At 39.8% G+C, this 19518-nt stretch overlaps 1 protein-coding gene across 1 annotated transcript in view; it reads left to right on the top strand.

Annotated features, from left to right (window-relative positions):
• The window catches only part of WDFY4 (WDFY family member 4), a 4454583-nt gene that overhangs the window by 3296836 nt on the left and 1138229 nt on the right, over nt 1-19518 (top strand). Inside the window, exon 47 of the mRNA XM_044055648.1 lies at nt 9021-9138. Within this exon, the coding sequence (XP_043911583.1) occupies nt 9021-9138 (118 nt within the window). The remainder of the gene's footprint in view (nt 1-9020; nt 9139-19518) is intronic.

Here is a 19518-nt window from a genome sequence, read left to right as displayed (position 1 = left end):
ATATGTGTGTGTGTGTGTGTGTGTGTGTGTGTGTGTGTGTGTGTGTGTGTGTGTGTATATGTGTATGTGTATATATATATATATATATATATATATATATATATATATATGTGTGTGTATGTGTATATATGTGTGTGTATGTGTATATATTTTTATATATATATATATATATATATATATATATATATATATTTATTTTACATTTGGTTACCGGGAAAGTCAGGCTGGACACAAGTCCATTTTCAGCGGAGGCCTGGGGAGAAATGCTCCACATATAACAAAGACTAATAAAGTACAATTTCACAGGTACAGAAGCATGACACTTTACATTTTACATCAAATCCAGTTATGATAATAATACTTTAAAGTGACAACACCTATGATTAAGTTGAAATAAGATGCACTATACAGGTAGAAGGATGAAATATCTTAGGCAATACAGCTAAAGAACATCTAGTAAGAAGTAGTATTGTAGTATAATATTCTCCAAGTGTTTATACTTAGAACAAGGATTAATCATTGAAAGTAAGATGGAGGTATGAAGAAGGAGGCTTGCAAGCTGGAGTGGTTTACTGCTTGACAGTAAGGGGGGGGGGGGTAGTTGCACTGAGTGAGCAAGAGCAAGATGGAGGTAGACTAGCCTCGGGATTCAGAGTTACAAATCCTGTTGGCTTGTAGGTGTGTTTTTAGGGATTTTTTAAACTTTGTTAAGGATGTAGTGGCAGCTATATTAGTGGGCAGAGTGTTCCACTTTTTAGCTATAAAATTAGAATAGAGGGAAGCACCGGAAAACTTGTTGGCTTTAGTGACTTGAAGGAGAGATTTGTTATTGGAGTGTTGGACCCTAGTACTGGAGTAAGGATGTATTGTGTTTTGTAATGCTGGTTTTTTTGGTGGGTGATAAAGTATTTTATGGGTTAGTATAAGCTGGTTGTAGAGGAGAAGATGGGGACGTTCAAGCCAGTTGAGTTTTTTTAGGACTGAGCAGTGGTGCATGAGATGTGAGCTATTGGAGGTGAACTTTGCAATTTTGTTATAGCAGGCATCAAGCTTGGTTATATCAGTTTTCTAAGATTGGTGAGGGTAGGGGAGCCATATAGAATTGTGAACAGGAGATGTGTTTGTGGTATTTTTGCCCTGGTGCTGTTTGTGAGGAATTGTCTATTTCTGTATAGTCCCGCAAGTTTTTTATGTACTTTTTTTAATGGTGAGTGAAATGTGGGTGTCAAATTTCAAGTTGCAGTCTGTACTCCAAGATGTTTGGTGTGAGTGACAGAAGAGATAGTAGTTTTATTGTTAGACATGTTAGTAAACGTGGTTGTAGGAGTGGTGAGGTTAGTCAGTTGGAATATGAGAAGTTTAGTTTTATTAGGGTTTAATATTAGTTGAGAGTTGGTAAGCCATTCTTCTACAGAAAGGAAAGAGGCCTGTGTTTTTAGTTGCAGTTCTTGGAGTGAATTAGAGGAACAGATTAGTTTTGAGTCATCAGCATATTGGATGACTGAAGCATGTAGAGTAGAGGTGTGGTGATTGTTAGTAAAGATAGAGAAAAGTAAAAGACCAAGGGTGGAGCCTTGGGGAATGGCCAGTGTAACTGGTAATAAAGGAGAGAGTTCTTGCCTCCACTGCACTGCTTGCTGTCTGTTTGTTAAATAACTTTGAAACCAGGTAATGGTGGGTTTGCTAACATTCAGTTCTGAGAGTGATTTAATAAGTTTGTTGTGGTTAACCATATCAAATGCCTTAGAAAGGTCAAGAAAGATAGTGGAGACAAAGTTGCCATTATTTCTGTGGTTGTTTACTGTATGAGTAAATGACGTAAGGGCTGTTGTGGTGCTATGGTAAGGCCTGAAGCCATGTTGGGTATTAGTGAGAAGGTTGTGGGTGTTAAGGTAATCCATAATTTGTGTGTGTATTTTGGACAGAGGTGAGCGTACTGCTATAGACCGATAGTTGATTAACTCTTTTGAGTTTCCCCCTTTGTGGAGTGGAATAATGTGAAAAACTTTCCAGATCTCTGGGACAAAGTTTTCTGATGTCAAATGGTTGATAAGAATGGATACTGGGTATGCAATGGTATCAACAGCTATTTTCAAAATTTCATCTTGCAGTTTGTCAGTGGCTAAAGTGGTAGGTTTTAGTTTTTTTAAGGAGTTTTTTTTCCTTTTTCAGTAGGCACAGGATGGAAGGTAAAGCCATTGCTTTTAATATGGAAGTCAGGTGGTAGGTTGGAGGATGAACAGCTGTGAGAGTTAGCAAGTGCAATAATGGATTAAGTAAAGAATTTGTTGAAATGAGTGGAAACATTAAGTGAGGTATCTATTATGGTTGGGGGAGGGGGAGTATCTGATTTTTTAGGGGGAGAATGTTGTTAATTGCTGACCAAAATTTTTTGGGATTGTTTTGGTATCTGGTTTTAATATTGTGACAGTAGCTAGTTTTATCTATTTTGACACATTTCTTTGCTTTGTTACAGAGTTCAAGAAATGCCTGTTTGTCTGTAAGTGATCCAGTTTTATACCAAAGGGTCCAGGCTTTATCTCTGGATTTCAGCAGAGATCTAGTGTATTTGCTCATCCAGGGGGCATAGTTGGATTTGATTCTGATGGTCTGAGGAGTGGCCTGGGGAGTTTAGGACATTTAAGACGGTAGAGTTGAAGTATTGAACAGCTTCATCTAGTTTAAGGTACTTGAGAGGAGTCGAGTTACAGGCTTTGAGAGTATTAATAAAGCTAGTTAGATTGAAGTTTTTTTTGTGTTTCTGATTGTCTGGTAATTGGTGAGCTTTTCCTGATATGTGCAATGTGTTATTACAAATGTGGATAAATGGTTACTCAGGCTGTCAGAGAGGCAGCCTGATTGACAGATAAGAGTTGGTCTGTTTGTCAGAATCCAGTCAAGTATTGACTGGCTCTTGGTTGATTTGTCAATTCTTGTGGGAGACTGGATGAGCTGGGAAAATCCATGGAGAATATATTTATATATGTGTGTGTGTGTGTCTATATATATATATATATATATATATATATATATATATATATATATATATATATATATATATATATATATGGCTCTACTTCAGTAGATCGAACTTTTACAAGTCCGAAGTTCATATGGCCGAAGCCATATGATCGAACTTGTAAATGTTCGAACACTAAAGAAAAAAGAAAGAAAACACAAAAAACAAAACTAGATGCCTGTAGCAGGGGGTCTACGCCCCCCTGCTACATTGCGGAAAAGGAAAATGTTCCCGTTCCGCACTATACGTGGATTCCATTCAGTCCGATTGAACTTTTACAAGTTCGATCATATAGTCTCGGCCATATGAGCTTCAAAGTTGTAAAAGTTCGATCTACTGAAGAGGACCCATATATATATATATATATATATATATATATATATTCCCAAATAATTGAAGTGGTAGTTTATTTTGTCTTTATTTATTTGCAGTTAGATGACTGGGTGAGGGAGCTTTCCTACTGACTCTTTTCAGTCACCATCTGGTTTAGTACTAAATGCAATAATATACAAAATAAAGGAATACCAAAAAATTAGAAGAATCTGCAGTTGAGTTAATATCTAGGAAGATAACACCTACAACGCATAAGTTTTAGAATACGTTAGCTTTTATTTATTTATTTATTTTATTTATTTTACATTTGTTAACCGGGAAATTCCGACTGGACCAGGTCCATTTTCAGCGGAGGCCCGGGGAGAAAAGCTCCAACATCAAGTTATACAAATACAGTACATCCAGCATAATACACAAAACAGGTTACATCATGTATGCTGAGCATAATAATATAACAAGACTTAATTAATAAAAACACTCCAGGTAAAAGATATAGAACATGGGTAAAAAGACAATGTCAGTCATACTTGGGTAAGAAAAGAAAATATATCAAGTAAGATTCTACAGTTAAAAGTACCCTTTCAGATGACCAAGCCTAAAGGGGATCAGAGCTCCAGCATGTGATCAGAGAGGAATTTGGGGAGTTAATAGTAGTATGGGTAGAGTTATGTGATACAAGGGCATAACCATGTACTAAGAAGGTGCGATTTGAGGGAGTTTTTGAATATGGATGTGGAGGGGGCAGTGGACACAGATAGGGGAAGAGAGTTCCAGTTTCTGGCAACGGTGTGGGAGTAGAGCGCATTCCCTGCATTATTGTTAGCCTTGGTGATGGAGAGGAGAGATTTTTCACTGGATCTTAGGTATCAGTTTGTAGTATAGATAGTAAGTAGGTTGGGTAATGAGGGTTTTTTTTCAGGATATTTGAGAATATTGTAGGCTGTGCCCAGCTGGTGATAGTTAAGTAGCTGTGGTAGCTCAAGCCATTTTAGTTCTTTTAGTGCAGCACAGTGATGGGTTCTATAGGTTGAGTTAGTAGCAAACTTGGCTATTTTATTGTAGCATGATTCTAGTTTGTCTAGGTCACATTGTCTGATTTGGGTAAAGATTGGTGCTGCGTATAATAGAGTTGAGAGGAGGTGGCTTTGTGCAAGAGTGACTCTTGCTTTTTCTGAGAGAAAGGACTTATGCCTGTATAGGGAGCCTAGTTTTTTGTGTACTAGTTTTATGGTATGTGAGATGTGAACATCAAAGTGGAGATTATTGTCTGTTTCAATGCCCAGAAGTTTGGTGTGGTTAGAAGGGGAGATGGTGGTGCCGTCATTAGAGGTTATGGTAAAGGAGAGGGGTTTTGATCTATTAGGGGTAAATAGTAGCAGTTTTGTCTTTTTGGGATATAGAATTAGTTGGATCCCAGATATCCATTTTTCTACTGAGATAAAGGTATCTTGAGTGAGTGTACGTAGGGTGGTGGGAGATGAGGCGGAGCAGATCAGAGTTGAATCATCTGCATATTGTATGAGTGTGGCATGCTGTGTAGAGCATTTGAGGTTATTTGTGAAAATAGAGAACAACAGCGGGCCCTGTATAGAACCCTGTGGGACACCTGTGGTGGCTGGAAGTTGTGTAGACAGAGTTCCTTTCCACTGGACTGATTGTTGCCTGTCAGACAAGTAGCTTCTGAACCAGGCTATAGTAGAGGAGGTGAAGGATAATGATGTTAGTGAGTCTAGTAGAATGGAGTGGGAGACCATATCAAATGCTTTTGAGAGGTCTAGGAAAATGGCTGATACATATTTGTTATCATTCCTGTGAAGGTTTATATAATTAGTGAAAGATAAAAGGGCTGTGGTAGTGCTGTGATGTGGACGGAAACCGTGTTGTGTGGTAGATAGTAGATTGTGTGTGTTAAGAAATGTCATCACTTGCAAGTGGATGCATTTCTCAAGAATTTTGGATAAGGGGCAAAGGATGGCAATAGGTCGGTAGTTGGAGAATTCATAAGAATTACCTCCTTTATGGAGAGGAATGATGCGAGATACTTTCCAGAGTTTGGGTATGTAGGATTCTAGTATGGAGCGGTTGATAAGGATGGAGACAGGATATGATAAGGAGTCACTAGTCATTTTTAGGTATGCAGCAGGTATGTTATCAGCTGCTAGTGTGGTTGGCTTTAGTTTTAGGAGGAGTTTTTTGATAGTTGAGGTGGGCACTGGTGATAGGCTGAAAGAGGGGGTGGTGTGGAATAGGTTATGTTGTGACTGAAGTAGACTGTTTTTGGTTATTTGACTGGACAGGGCCAAGATGGATTTAGTAAAATGGTTATTAAATTGAGAAGCTGTGTCTAGGGTATTGTTAGTAGAGATGGGTGCTGGGGTTGTGGTTTTGCCTGGCTTTAGTAGGGAGTTAATGGCATGCCAGAATTTTTGTGGACTATTTGAATATTTCCTTTGGGTGCTAAGAAAATAGTTTTGTTTCTTTATTTTGGATTCAGCCTTGGCCTTGTTTCTAAGCTGTTGATAGTATTGTCTGGAGCTAGGGTTTTGTCAGTTTTCCAGATTTTCCAGGCTTTATCTCTAGCTTTTAGTAAGGCTCTGGTGTCTCTATTTAGCCAGGGTGCGTAGTTGGCTTTAACTCTGATCTTTCTGCTGGGAGCTAGACTATTAAGGATGTTAGAGAAGGTTGTATTGAAGTAGTCTACTGCCTGGTCTAACCCGAGTGTCCGTAGTGGTTCCCAGTTGCAGTGGCTTAGGACAGTATTTAGGTATCGTATTTAGGTAGCTTTTGAGACGTAACTTTTGAAAGTGGCACACTGAACTAGTAACACCAATTTTTAAAAGTGGAGAGGTGGTTAGGCAGTGATTTTGAAAGAGATGTGAAGATGGTGGGTTTTGTATAGCTAAAGGATTCAGAAGTACTTACAGATTCATAGATGCTTACTAGGCTAACTATCCTGAAGGACATTTTTAAGCCTAACTATCCTTCTCAAATGCATTTGACAGGTTTTGACACCATTCATTTTTATAGGGATTATAGCTTTGGTAAGAGTAGATGACTATTTACAGGCTTCCTCTTTCTAATAGGGATGTAGATGGCAGATCAAGTGTAAATTTATGATACTCCATCCACCTATCCAAGTTAAACCTGAATAGGTGCAGGGAAGAATTTTGTTTCACACAAATGGGAACCCTCTTATAGAGAAGTGGTAGCCTTTGGGACTCATACCTGTCCCTTTAACATGTGTTATTTATGCTGCAGATGCAGTTCAGGTCCCCAGATCTGGAATTTCTGATGGTATTTATTTTGTGAATGTGCAACAAATCTGTAAGGGCAGAATCAGAAGATGCTTTGTAGGCCATGCATAGGTTGCCTCACAGCAGACTGTAGGTGATTGAGTGCAAGGATAATGCTTTGAAGTTGTCCATGTGAGACGTTGTCTACGTCATGTATTCTTTTATTTTGGGAACCTCTGCAGACAGTCCACTTGTTGCATGTTCCTGGTCAGGTAAATACCGAAGGGGGTGTTGTACTCAATAATTGGACTAATGAGATTTGAATAGAATGGAACAATGGCATCTCTAGACCTAGATGCCATGCCCTTGTTTATACATTGCATAGTATAGAATGATTTCCTTACTACAGAGGGCACATTATGGTCAAAGGCCAATTCACTGTCTGCATTCATTCACAAATCCCTGACCACAGGCTCAGCTCTTTTCGGTGTATTATCAATGCAGTAATTTCCAAGAATGGCCATCTTTCTAAAGGATGCTATTTTGCATTTTTGGTGTTGATTTTTAGACTGGGACTCTGTCACTAGTTCCTAGTTTGTGTCAGGCCTTTCTGGAGGAAGTTTGTGTCCTTAGGGGAGTCTAGGACTATGCCTAATTTGCATAATCTGTGAATTAGATCAGCCAGAGGTCTTTGACACTGGCCTTAGGTTCAGAGAAGTAGATGCTATAAAGAAGGACTCCAGCACTGATCCCTGGGGTACTGTGCTAGTGCCTAGCCTTTTATAGAGGTAGAATCACCTGTTTTGACTTATTTGGTCTTATTTGTCAGCCGGCTGGCTATCCAGAGGGTGACATAGAGGTTTACACTTTACAACTATTTCCGTGATCTTGTCCATGATGCCCAAGTGGGATATTGTATTGAATGCTGTGGCCAGGTCAAGGTAGGCAATATGCACAGTTTTGCCTTCATTCTTTGCTTTGGTTTCCTTCTTAAAAACATCCAGCAGGTTGAGTAGGCTATCCTTAATGAAACCAAACTGAATTGGATCCAATGTCCGAAGATTTCCACTGACTTTATTTTTCATATCCATGATTATTCTTTCCCTGGCCTTACATATAAGACTAGTCAGGTTTATGGGTCAGTAGTTTCTTGAGTCCGTGGATGACTCATCCTTGTGCAGAAGGATAACAATAGCCATCCACCATTCACTTGGCACGGAGCTTGTTTGGTGGCTATGAATGAATAGTACTTCTGGTGAGCCTGATAAGTCAGATTTCATGCTATTAAGGAGGAATCCTGAGATATTAAATATTGTGTTTGTGGGTGCACATATCAGTAACTGAGGAGGACTCATCAGTAGGAAAGAAAAGAAGTGTAGAACTAGTGTAGAACTGGTGTTTCCTTATATGTCAGCACATTTCTATGACATTGAGCCAACTTTATTAGCCATAGCCAATGGTTTCCTCCTTCTCTTGTGCAGGTGATGGTTGTATAGCAAACCACTTCTTACAAGTGGCAGCAGAAAGTCTTATCTTCTGCTTTGAATGCATTTTGTGTTTCACTTTAGTCTGAAGCAGAGATGTTGTCATCAAAAAAGTAGAAGTAAGCTGATAATTTTTGTAGTGAGGATTAGAAGGTAACAACACTCTTGTTCTTTATGTATTTTCCAGACTATATCTGATACAGACTGGGAAGCTGTATGTGACAAATTTGTATTAATTTCTTACATATGACCTGATTTCTAAATGCATTGTTCTGGATAGCTTTTGTACCCCTGTTTAGTAATGGATTTTGAGGTTACCAAAGCTTCCCATCCACTCAAATGTTCTAATATAAAAAAGAATAATAAAAGTAGTTATCAGTGTTTTTTGTACCTACATGACATATGACATTTCTTATCATTGGAGACTAAGACTTGTAGCTGAATCCTGGTTGGACTATTGAATTATACTGCTGAAGGCATTCCTTACTGACTTTGATCAAGGAAATCAAATCAACCAATGTCTTGAATTTACTGCTATTCCCTGATATGTAGTTCCTGGACAGTTATCACCTGATGTTATGAATATATATTTATTCCATGTGACTGCACATAACATGTAGTAAATCTGAGACAGAAAATATACCTAATGTTAAGGAGATGAAAAAAGAGTATACGTAACATCAGTCATAACTTCTTCCTGAGCTTAAATTCTTCTAATGTTGCAGCTTCTGACAGGATAATGAAAGTAGGGCCAAATAACATATTGTAATCCAAGCAATTTATACAAAAGAGTGCCTGATATGAGTATGCAGACATATTTTGAGGCATTATTTCTGTTAATTATTTTTTTATTTTGTAGCATAGCATAAGAAAGAGAGTCAGATGTATCAGTATAGTAGTTATCCATATTGTGTTGCTCACACCTAAAAATATCATGTTTAATTTTTGCAGTATCTGGATTTCAATAATCCCAAAACATTTCGTGATCTGTCAAAACCCATGGGGGCACAGACTAAAGACAGGAGAGCCAAATTTATCCAGCGATACCATGAAGTTGAAAATAATGATGGTAAGCAGTTTCAGACTCATGATTACAAATCCATTCTCCACATGTCTCTTGCATCTTAAAAGCTAAAAAAAAATCTTATTAATATGCAAAAGTAAGGTTCATAGCAGTTGTGCTTTGTGTTTATCTTCCAATCTCACTATCCTTTGGGGGGGGTACATTTCTGTAATAAAGTCTAGTACAATTGATTCTGTTACATGCTGCAATTCACGCACTTTCCTCAACTATAAGAATGTATACTGTCATCTGATGTAGTGCTTACTCCTCTTGTATTATAACTATATGCAGTCTTTCCATTTTCAGATTCATTTTGTCATCTTGAGGCATGAACATACAAATTTCTCTACACTTGTACTGTCAGTCATATAGGTGATATACGGCCTGTATGCTGTGTAGCCAAACATTCTGTTGTACAGCACAGCACAGTACTTTTAGACTCATAGGTGTATACTAGGCTAACGGCCGCAAGGGTCTTTTTAAGCCAAGCCATGCATCCCATTTCTCTGTCAAGTTCTTGTACCCTTGATAAGTGTAAGCAGGGTCTTGGGAGATGAAACATTTACAAGCAGGGGCCAGGGAGCTGAACCATTTACAGGCTGTCTTTGTCCATTAGAGACATACGTACCAAATCGGATATAAATTTCCTGCTTCCCATCCAGTTGTCCAAGTTACGAATTGGGTTAGGGAGGAACTCTGCTTCATGTGGATGGGGAGCCTGTTCCAGAGAAGGTGTAGTCTTTTGGGATACATACCTATTTGTTCACCTGTTCTGTTTGTCTCACAGGCAAGGTTTATGTCTTTAGAATGAGTAATTCTGGTGCAGTTATGTTTTGCAGATATGCAGGAGGTCCATCAGGGTGGGGTCTAATAATGCTTTGTATGCTAGGCATAGATCACCCCTCAACAGCTTGTCAGAGACAGAATACAGGGTTAGGGCCTTGAGTCAGTATGTATAGGACATGTTACTTATTCCCTGTATTCTTTTAGTGAGGAACCTCTGTAGATGTTCCAATTGTTGGATGTGCCTGGTTAGGTACAGACCAAGGAGGCAGGGGCATTGTACTCAATGACAGGTCTGACAAATGCTAAATACAGTGGAACAATGACCTCCTTCAACCTAGATGCCATACCTTTGTTTATAAGTTGCATAACATATAATGAATTCATCACTACTGTAGACATGTGATGGTCAAAGGCTAGATCGCTGTCTGTGTGTGTTCCAGGTGCTGGACTACTGGATCATCTCTTAGGAGTGTGTTATCAATATGATAGTTACCAGGGGTGGATGACTTTCTGAAGGGTACTATTATGTATTTCTTGACGGTTAGTTTTAATCCATGGCTCTGACAACAGTTATTTGTCTGTGTCAGCCCTTCATGCTGAACATTTGTGTCCGGGGGAGATTTTATGACTGCTCCAAATTTGCAATCATCTGCAAATTTAGTCAGTAGAAGGCCATTGACATCGGCCTTGACTTTAGAGAAGTAAATGCCTAAAAGGAGCGGTCCCAGGACTGATCCCAGAGGGACTCAGCTTGTGACTGGCCTCTTTGTAGAAGTGGACACCCTGATTTTAACTTTCTGGGTCCTGTTTGTGAGTCACCTGGTTATCTACCGGTGACATAAGGGTTTATACCTAACCTCCTGAGTTTGTCAATAATGCCTATGTGGGGTACTGTGTCATTTGCCTTGGTCAGGTCAAGGTGGGCAATGTGAACTATTTTGTCCTCATCCATTGCTTTGGTGACCTTCTCAAGGAAATCCACCAGGTTGAGCAGGCATGACCTGCCCTTGATAAAACCAAATTGTTCTGGGTCCATTCCAAATTGGGTTGGGTCCAGTGTTCTTTTACTGAACACCCTTTGCAGTAGTGTCTGTGTGTGCGTGTTTGTAGTGGTGGCATATAAATGACCACTGTTATATAACAGATCTCAGTCCAATTTATTTTCAGTTTGTTATCTCTTTGCAGAGCTGTTGAAGTGACATAACACCAAAAACCAAGAACCAATGAACCAAATCCAAACAACGTAGATGGGAAAAACAGAAGCCACACAGTTCTTAGCTGAAAGTATTTAATAAAATTGAGAACTTTCATCTGTGTGTATCAGCAAGATTTCTTCAGAATACAAAAAAAAGAAAAAAAATCAAACTATTTAAAAGTCCCTCTCCCCATCACATGACCTTAATTAACAAATAAGCATATAAAAACTTATGACAAGTCATTGCTTAAATAAAAACAATTTCCGTTAATAAATTATCAGGGTTACACTAAATAAGAACACAGTTTTAATACACTACTAATAAATATTGTCATTAAGATCAGGGGGTGTAAAAGAATTCAAGTGAATTTGCCATTTTAACTTATTTTGTTTGTTTGTGTCTTTCGGCTTTTCCCGGTTAGGGGTCACCACAGCGGAACTCCGGTCCGCTAATGATTGGTAGTGGATTTTTACGTACCGGGTTACCAGCCCTGACGCACAACTTTCAACGAAGGCACGCCCCATTCACGCATGTCTGCATGCAGAAGACGCTCTAGCTGAGAATCGAACGGGACAGCGTCTTGCTATGAGGCGACAACGCTACCGCAGCACCACCACCGCAGCTAATTCAATCAAATCCTCCCACGGCCAACCACAAATGTCTCTATGAACAACGTCCAAAACAAAAAACAAAAACTGGTTAGGATATTCAGTGATATGCTTAAACAGAGCATTGTTTACATTCTTGTTTCTAATATCCAAAGTTTGTTCGTATATCCGGTCCCTGAACCTCCACTGCGTTTTACCCACATAGAAGGAACAACATTCAGTGCACAAAGCAGCGTATATAACACCCCTTGTGTTACAATTACAATAATGGAAGGACCTAAGATGATGACTATTAGTACAAATCTCATCAGCCTCATACACAAACTTACACACAGAACAAGCACCACACTTAAAGGTGCCATTTTTCTTATTTGTGTGGGTCATAGAGAAAGTATCATCACTTTCCAAAAACTGTTTTAAAGGTTTACCCCTTCTAAATACTAACTTTGGTACATCACCAATAATTCCTGTGTATTTATCAAAACATGAGAAAAGTACCCATTTTCATTTTAGTACCTCAAAAATCTCAGTTTGGTCTACTGTGTATTTCGTGACAAAACAGATTATCTAGATGTAAGCCATCTATTGGAAGCAAACATTTCCTTGGGACTTTCTTATCGCAAAATAGGGCAAAAAATACCCTTTTCCCTTTTGGACTTGACTTCATCAAATATCTTAAGAACCAAGTCCGAGGGATACCGCTTATGGGTAAACATATGAACAAGTTTGTCACATTCAAGAGAATAAGTGTCATCTTCAGTAACTAACTTCATCAGGTGTCTGTGCCTCTCCCTCCCTGGTGTTCCACTCCTGTTAAGAGACATAGAAAGCTGGATTCCTCTGATGAAGGTCAGTATTTAGGAGAAGAGTCTTTAGCCTACTCTTCTCAAATCTGTTCCACCTTGGACTGTGGGTCTGAGAAAGAGGATTCTATTAGTCCAGATTCCTCTTTAGAGGAGCACTCCTTTGGGGGCACTGTTACGCATATGATGGAATTCTTTAATTGGGATTGCTCTCAAGTTTCTAATATCCAGAAAAGGTATTATGGTCTCCCAAGTCTCCGGCTTTACCCCAATTCTGCATCTGTGCTGGATACTTTTTCAGCAGCTTTTGTGGCCCCTAATTCTCAGTCTCCATCTCTCAAGAAACCTGACAAATTTTACAAGGTGCCTGATAATTATAAATTTTTGTATAAATACCTTTGTGTTGATCCTTCTGTTGTGTCTTTCTCTTCTGACAAGCCCCCAAAACTGTTGCCATCTACCAAGCTGCTTCCTTCAGACAGAGATAGTAGAGCCATGGAGAGGTTGAGTAAGAAGTTTATACTGTTGCCACTCTTTATCTTTTAGGGCCATTAACTACCAGACTGATATGACCAGGTATGTTGTGGCTCTCCTTTATCAGATTTCTCAGGTGATTTCTGATCTTCCTGACTCCGAGAATAAGGCTTCTGTCTCTCCCCTTTTTTTTTGGTTTGCATCTCACAAGTTGCGTACCATTCTTTTAAATGCAATTATAATGCAGTTGATGTTTTCTCCAGGGCTGCTGCTTTTGGCTCTATTATGAGGTGTTATTCTTGGCTTCATCTTAAGGCTTTTTCCAAATAACAGTAAGGCCAGACTATTGGATGCTGCTTTGGATGATAAAAATCTTTTTGGTGCTGCTGCTACTGAATTTTGTAAGTCTGTCCAGGACAAGGGCAAAGCCTTGCAGGAGATGAAACATACTTTTGTTTCTCCTATTCCAAAGTTTCAGAGGAATTATCCTTCTCCAAATCTGCTTTTGTTCACATGCAGGCTAACCCTCTGTCCAAAGGTAAAAAAGGTTCTAGACATGTAGCACCTGTACTTAGACTCCTATTTACCAGAAACCTCCTTTTCAGGATAAGATGGGTTCCCTTTGACAGTTTACTCCCCCTTTCCCTCATCCATATTCCCTTATCCTTCCATCTTTCCTTTTCCCTTCCAACTTGGTAAGGAATCACAACAGACTCTTGGGTTCTATCCATTATCTGTCATGGGGTATTTCATGGTTTGGAAATCCCTTAACAACTTCCCTTTTTCCTAGAGGTGCTTCATTCTATGTTGATTCAGTGTGCTATTCAAGCTATACTCGCTGCCCAGGTAAGGATGGGTTTTTATTCCAGAATGTTTTTAGTTCCCAGGAAGGAGGGCACTTGGAGACCAGTTCTGGACCTTTCTCAGCTCACTACCTTTCTCAAGATTCCTTCCTTTTGGATGCTGTCTTTAAACGTTATTTCCCTTCTTCTTCCCCAGGCCTTTCTGGTCTCTCTGGATCTCAAGGATGCCTACCATCATATCCCCATCCACCCCTTTGCCCTTTGGTGCCTCTACTACCCCAAGGGTATTCACCAAATGCTTTGTTCCTGTCATTGCTTTTTTGCAGGATGAGAGGAATTCAGATTTTTCCTATTTGAACGAACTGCTCATTCCTGCTTCTTCCCCACTGGCTCTGCTTCAGGATCTCCAGTTCACTATTTCTACATTGCAGAGTCTAGGGTTCACCATAAACTTTCAAAAATCAGCTCTGACTGCTTCTCAAGATCATGTTTTTCCTTGGTTGCAGAATCTAGACAGTCTCCATGCTGGCATCTCTGCCCACCCCCAAAGCCATATCTCTTATTGCCTTTTTTCAGTCTCTTCTTCCTCTGGAGTCAGTCATGGCCAGGGACTTTCTCAGGGTCCTTGGGTTCAATGCTGTCATCATTCCCATGCTTCCTCTGCTCAGACTCCATATGAGAAGGCTTCAGTGGCACCTCAAGTCAGTGTGACCATGAAACTTAATTATAAATATCTCATGATGTTGCAGTGGCATAAGCCTACCTAATATATCTGATAGTGAAAGGAATGTTTTAGATTTATTGAAAACACAAAATATTCGATTTCTAAAACCTGACAAAGGTGGAGGTCTTAGTTTTATGAATGAGTTTGATTACAGGAAGAAAATGCTTGAGATGTTACATGCTGACGCCTATTTAAAAATTTTCTTAAATGAATTCAATGGTGCCTGTCAGAGGATTAGGTTTTTAATCAATGACCTTTTTATAGACAATCGTATTGACATGGGAACCTTGAATTATCTTAACATCTTGACCACCCTTACACCAGTAATATTTGGGCTTCCCAAGATCCATAAAGACTTGTAAAAATCCCCCATTCTGACCTATAGTGGATGGTAGGAACTGTATAATGTATGGATGTGCTAAGCTTGTGGATCAGAAACTTAAGAAATTCCTGGGTAGTGAATCCCAAATTTGTAGGGATTCATGGAATTTTTAAAAATCTTTAAACAGTTTAAACTTTAAAGGCAATTACAACTTCCTGACCATTGATGTCAAGGATCTTTATACAGTGATCCCCCATGACCTTGGCATCAGTTGGGTCAGAGAGTTTCTCTCCTTAAAAGGGGCCCTTTCATCCGAAGTAGATCTTACAGAATATTTGTTGGAAATTGTTTTACATAACAACATGCTGATTTTTAATGGTGAATATTTTTTGCAACAAACTGGTGTTGCTATGGGCTCCCCCTTTGGGGGTAGTTTTGCTAATTGTGTAATGGCGTACTGGGAGGAGGAATTTTTTATATTTAAGAATCCCTTATATATAGACAAAGTTTTCTGGTACACTAGATTTTTGGATGACATATTCATCATTTTTCTGAGTGACTTAGGTAATACAGAAAACTTTGTCAATACTATTTCTGGATTTACATCATTCCTTAAATTTCCATTTGAATTTAGGGTTGACACCATCTCCTACCTAGATGTTGAATTATCAAAGGATCTTATAAATGGGAGATATGCAGCTAAGATCTTCAGAAAAACCCACATACTCCAATACACTATTGCACTTTAATAGCTCCCACCCATTTCACCAGAAATAAGCAGTAATAAAAGATCAACTTGCACGGGCTGCTAGGATGACCACACTAGACTCTGAATTTATGTCTGAATGTGAGAGTCTTAAAAATATGTTTTTGAAGAGATGCTACCCCCTGACACTAATAGATGTCATTATAAATTAAGTCTATGAAAAAAGAGTTAGTGGCTGGTTCAAGCCCTTACTAAATAAAACCATGGAAGTAACAATGGAATCACCCCTGAATGAGTTGGCAGTTAATGGTCAGGTTGATGTTATTATTGGGGAACCAAATAGAAGCACGGTAGATGAGGTTGGTAATAACCATACCTTTAAATTTATTACCACTTTCTCCATGGATGCTGGGTCTGTATGAGACATCCTATTGAAAAACTGGAGGATCTTGTTGGATGACCCGTTCATCCAGCAAAAAATTATTGCTAGCCCTGGGCTGATTTTTAAAAGAGGGAATAACTTAAAGAATATGTTTGAAAATAATACTAGGGTGTGCCCATTAAAAGTGGGAATGACAAAATGTGACAAGTGCAGTTTCTGTAAATTTATGATGGTTGCTAACTCCTTTACTCTTAATAATGTAACATACCAGATTAGAGGTAAATACAATTGTGAAAGTTGTGGTATTGTGTACATTGCCTTATGCCAATGCTGGCCAGGGTTCTTTATTGGAAAAAACAGAGACACTTTAAACTGAGAGTATACGAACATCAATATAATATTGGGAAAGCTAACACTATGAATGCTTTGGCCAAACATGTCTCTGATAACCATGGGCATTTTTTTAACTACTTAATAACTGACAGTGTCAGTAAGAATATCAGAGGAGGTCCTTGGCCACTCTGTTTAGAGAAGAGGGAGCTTTATTGGCAGCTCAAAGTTCATGCTTTTGCCAGTCCTGGCCTTAATGACCGGTGTTCTTTGAAATGTATTTATCGTTTAAAAGCTTTAGAAAGATAACTTTAATACTTACAAAATTTTTTAAGTATAATTTTTGTGTTTAGTACATGTATTTGTAATTTTAAAATATGTATGATAGGTTGTGAGACTTAATTTTACCTATTATAATGGTAATGTATATGAAGTGTTAATGGGGACAATATGTCTTTTGCTATTAGGGGAAGTGATGTCACTTTTTTTATATTATTTACACTGGCTTTTCATGGTTTGTAACTGTCTAATGAATTTCTTTCATTTGGTTTGAGTGAAAACCCTTACCTTGATTGTATAAACCTGTCTTGATTCTTCGTTGATTTTTCATGGATAAACTGTGAATGTACCTTTGATGAACACACCTCCAGGCTAGTTACTCAGCATAATGCATCCGGGGTTATCCAAGTGCAACTAACTGTGGGCAAAACTGCAATCCAAGTTGTAGCTTGTTACAGATCCCCCACCATGCCCCAGGATTCCCACTCCTCAATTCTTGACATGCTGGAAAATATTAGGGTTCAACCAAACACCCTAATAATGGGCGACTTCAACTACCCCACCATTAACTGGGAAAACTACTCGTGTACCAACTCCTTAGCTCAATGCTTTCTGGAATTCATAAACTCCAATGCCCTGGATCAACTTATCCACACCACCACCAGAGGCAACATTATCCTAGACCTAGTCATTACAAACATGAGTGACCGGTGTTCCACACCTGAAGGCAACTCCTCGTTGGTCCGATCCAACCATAAGCTAATCATCCTTGATAGCCACATCCGGCCCCCACCCCCCATTATGGAAACCACGGTAAAAAAAATTTTCAAAGCCAACTTCATGCTTCTTGTGACAGAAGTGGTGAACTTAATGACAACCATGCAGATGGACAATACAGTTACAACTGCTGAATCCTACACAAATGCACTCTATAAGCACTTACACAAGTGCATGGATCGTGCTATCCCAAACAGAACCAAGACGCTATCCTCCAAAAAAGGAAGCTAATCTGGTGGTTCCCTGCCATAAACAAAATGTACAACAGAAGGAAGAAACTGTTGCAAAAGAGAGTAAAATCCCATGAGTGGAGGAGATCCATGGTCAGCCTCAGTAAGAAGCTGAGATCCCTTATGAGATCCTCCAAAGCTAGCTACGTAAACAAAATTACCACTAATTCTATGGACAACCAGAAAGCATTCTATAGCTATGTCAAGAATCTCGATGGCAACACCCAGATCTGCTCTGAGTTACAGCACAACGGCATGAAAATTACAGAACTAACTGATATTGCCAACATCCTGGCAGATAGGTTCAGTGCTAACTTTACCCCACCCCACCCCCTAAAGGGCCCATATCTATACAGGAAGAATGCAGAGTCCCTGTAATCACAACTACACAGGTAAAAGCTGCACTCTCTAAAGCCTAGCATCCATGGGACCGGACAACATCCCAGGCTGCGTTTTACACGAACTTCAGAACGAAATGGCTCCCCACTTAAGCACCATGTTCAGTAATAGCCTTGCATCAGGCTTTGTGCCCACTGACTGGCGCACAGCAGCAGTTATCCCACTCCACAAATGGGGAGCCACCACTGATCCTAGGAACTATCAACCTATTAGCGTGATGATCCTGGTCTGCAAGGCCATGGAACGTATCATCATGGAACTCATAAACAAAGACATTGGTAACCTCCAAACTCTGGATCCCACCCAGTTCGGGTTTGTGAAAGGCAGATCATGCCTCCTGAACCTGATTGACTTCTTTGAGGCAGTCACCAAAGCCATAGATAAGGGTAAGGTGGTTCACACAGCCTGTCTTGACCTCGCCAAGTCTTTCAACACCATCCCCCATTCTGGAATTATAGCTAAACTCACTAAACTAGGTATAAATCCCTACGTCACAAGATGGGTTGTCAACTGGCTCACTGACAGAACCCACACTGTAAAAGTTGCAGACTCCAAATCTGACCTCAAAGCAGTGACTAAGTGGAGTACCACAGGGTTCCATCCTGGGACCTCTCCTGGTTGGTATCTACTTCTCTGAAGTACAGGCTAACACAGAGGGCCTCTGGCTAATGAAGTTTGCAGATGACTACAAACTAGGAGCCATAGTCAAGTCCCCAAATGATGTGGCCATCCTACAGAAGGGCCTCACTGAGACAGATGCCTGATGTCAGAGCCATGGCCTCAAGCTCAATGCCAAAACGTGCAGTGTCATCCCCTTTGGTAAAAACTCTGTACCCATGAACTACCACATAGGCAGCAATCTACTTAACACTGAATGTGTGATAAGAGACCTTGGGACCCAGATGGACAGTAGTCTCTCCTTTGATAGTCACATCACCACAGTAATCAGGAACCCCTTTTACGTGGCACACCTCATCATAAAAGGGTTCTTATCCAGGAAAAAAGAGGTAATTGTTCCCCTCTACTCGATACTCATTAGACCCATTATAGAGTACAACTCCCCTTTTGGAATGTACCTCACAAGACATCTGCAGCAGCTGGAAAGGCCACAGAAGTACCTCACAAAGAGGATTACTGGCCTCAAACAAATGCCCTACACTGACCGTCTCAAAAAACTCCAGCTTTACTCCATAGCATATCACCTACTCCGAGGTGATCTCTGCCTAACATATGAAGCTATGTCAAACCCAGAGCTGTTGGACATGCAACACCTAAAGAAATCCCAATCCCTCCGAGCTACACACTCTAGGGACCTAAACCTTGTCACCACAATAAACAGGACATGCTGGAGGGATAGATTCCTGTCCCAGAGACTTCCCATACTCTGGAACAGGCTACGCATCTATGTCAGGCAAAGTTCCTCATTAGCACTCTTCAAGAAAAATCTTGATGAGTGGATGGGAAATAGGAAATACACCCCGGGGATCACTTCTGTGTCTCTGCTCGACAGTGGCATGGGAAAATAACTTTCTTGGGTGGCGTAAGCCAGGGAACCTTGTTGACTAGG

This window comes from Protopterus annectens, chromosome 14.part0, assembly GCF_019279795.1.
Source record: "Protopterus annectens isolate FY-2018-M chromosome 14.part0, PAN1.0, whole genome shotgun sequence".
NCBI lineage: Eukaryota > Metazoa > Chordata > Ceratodontiformes > Protopteridae > Protopterus > Protopterus annectens.
Note: the sequence above shows the minus strand (reverse complement) of the source record. Positions and strands in the feature narration are given on the sequence as shown.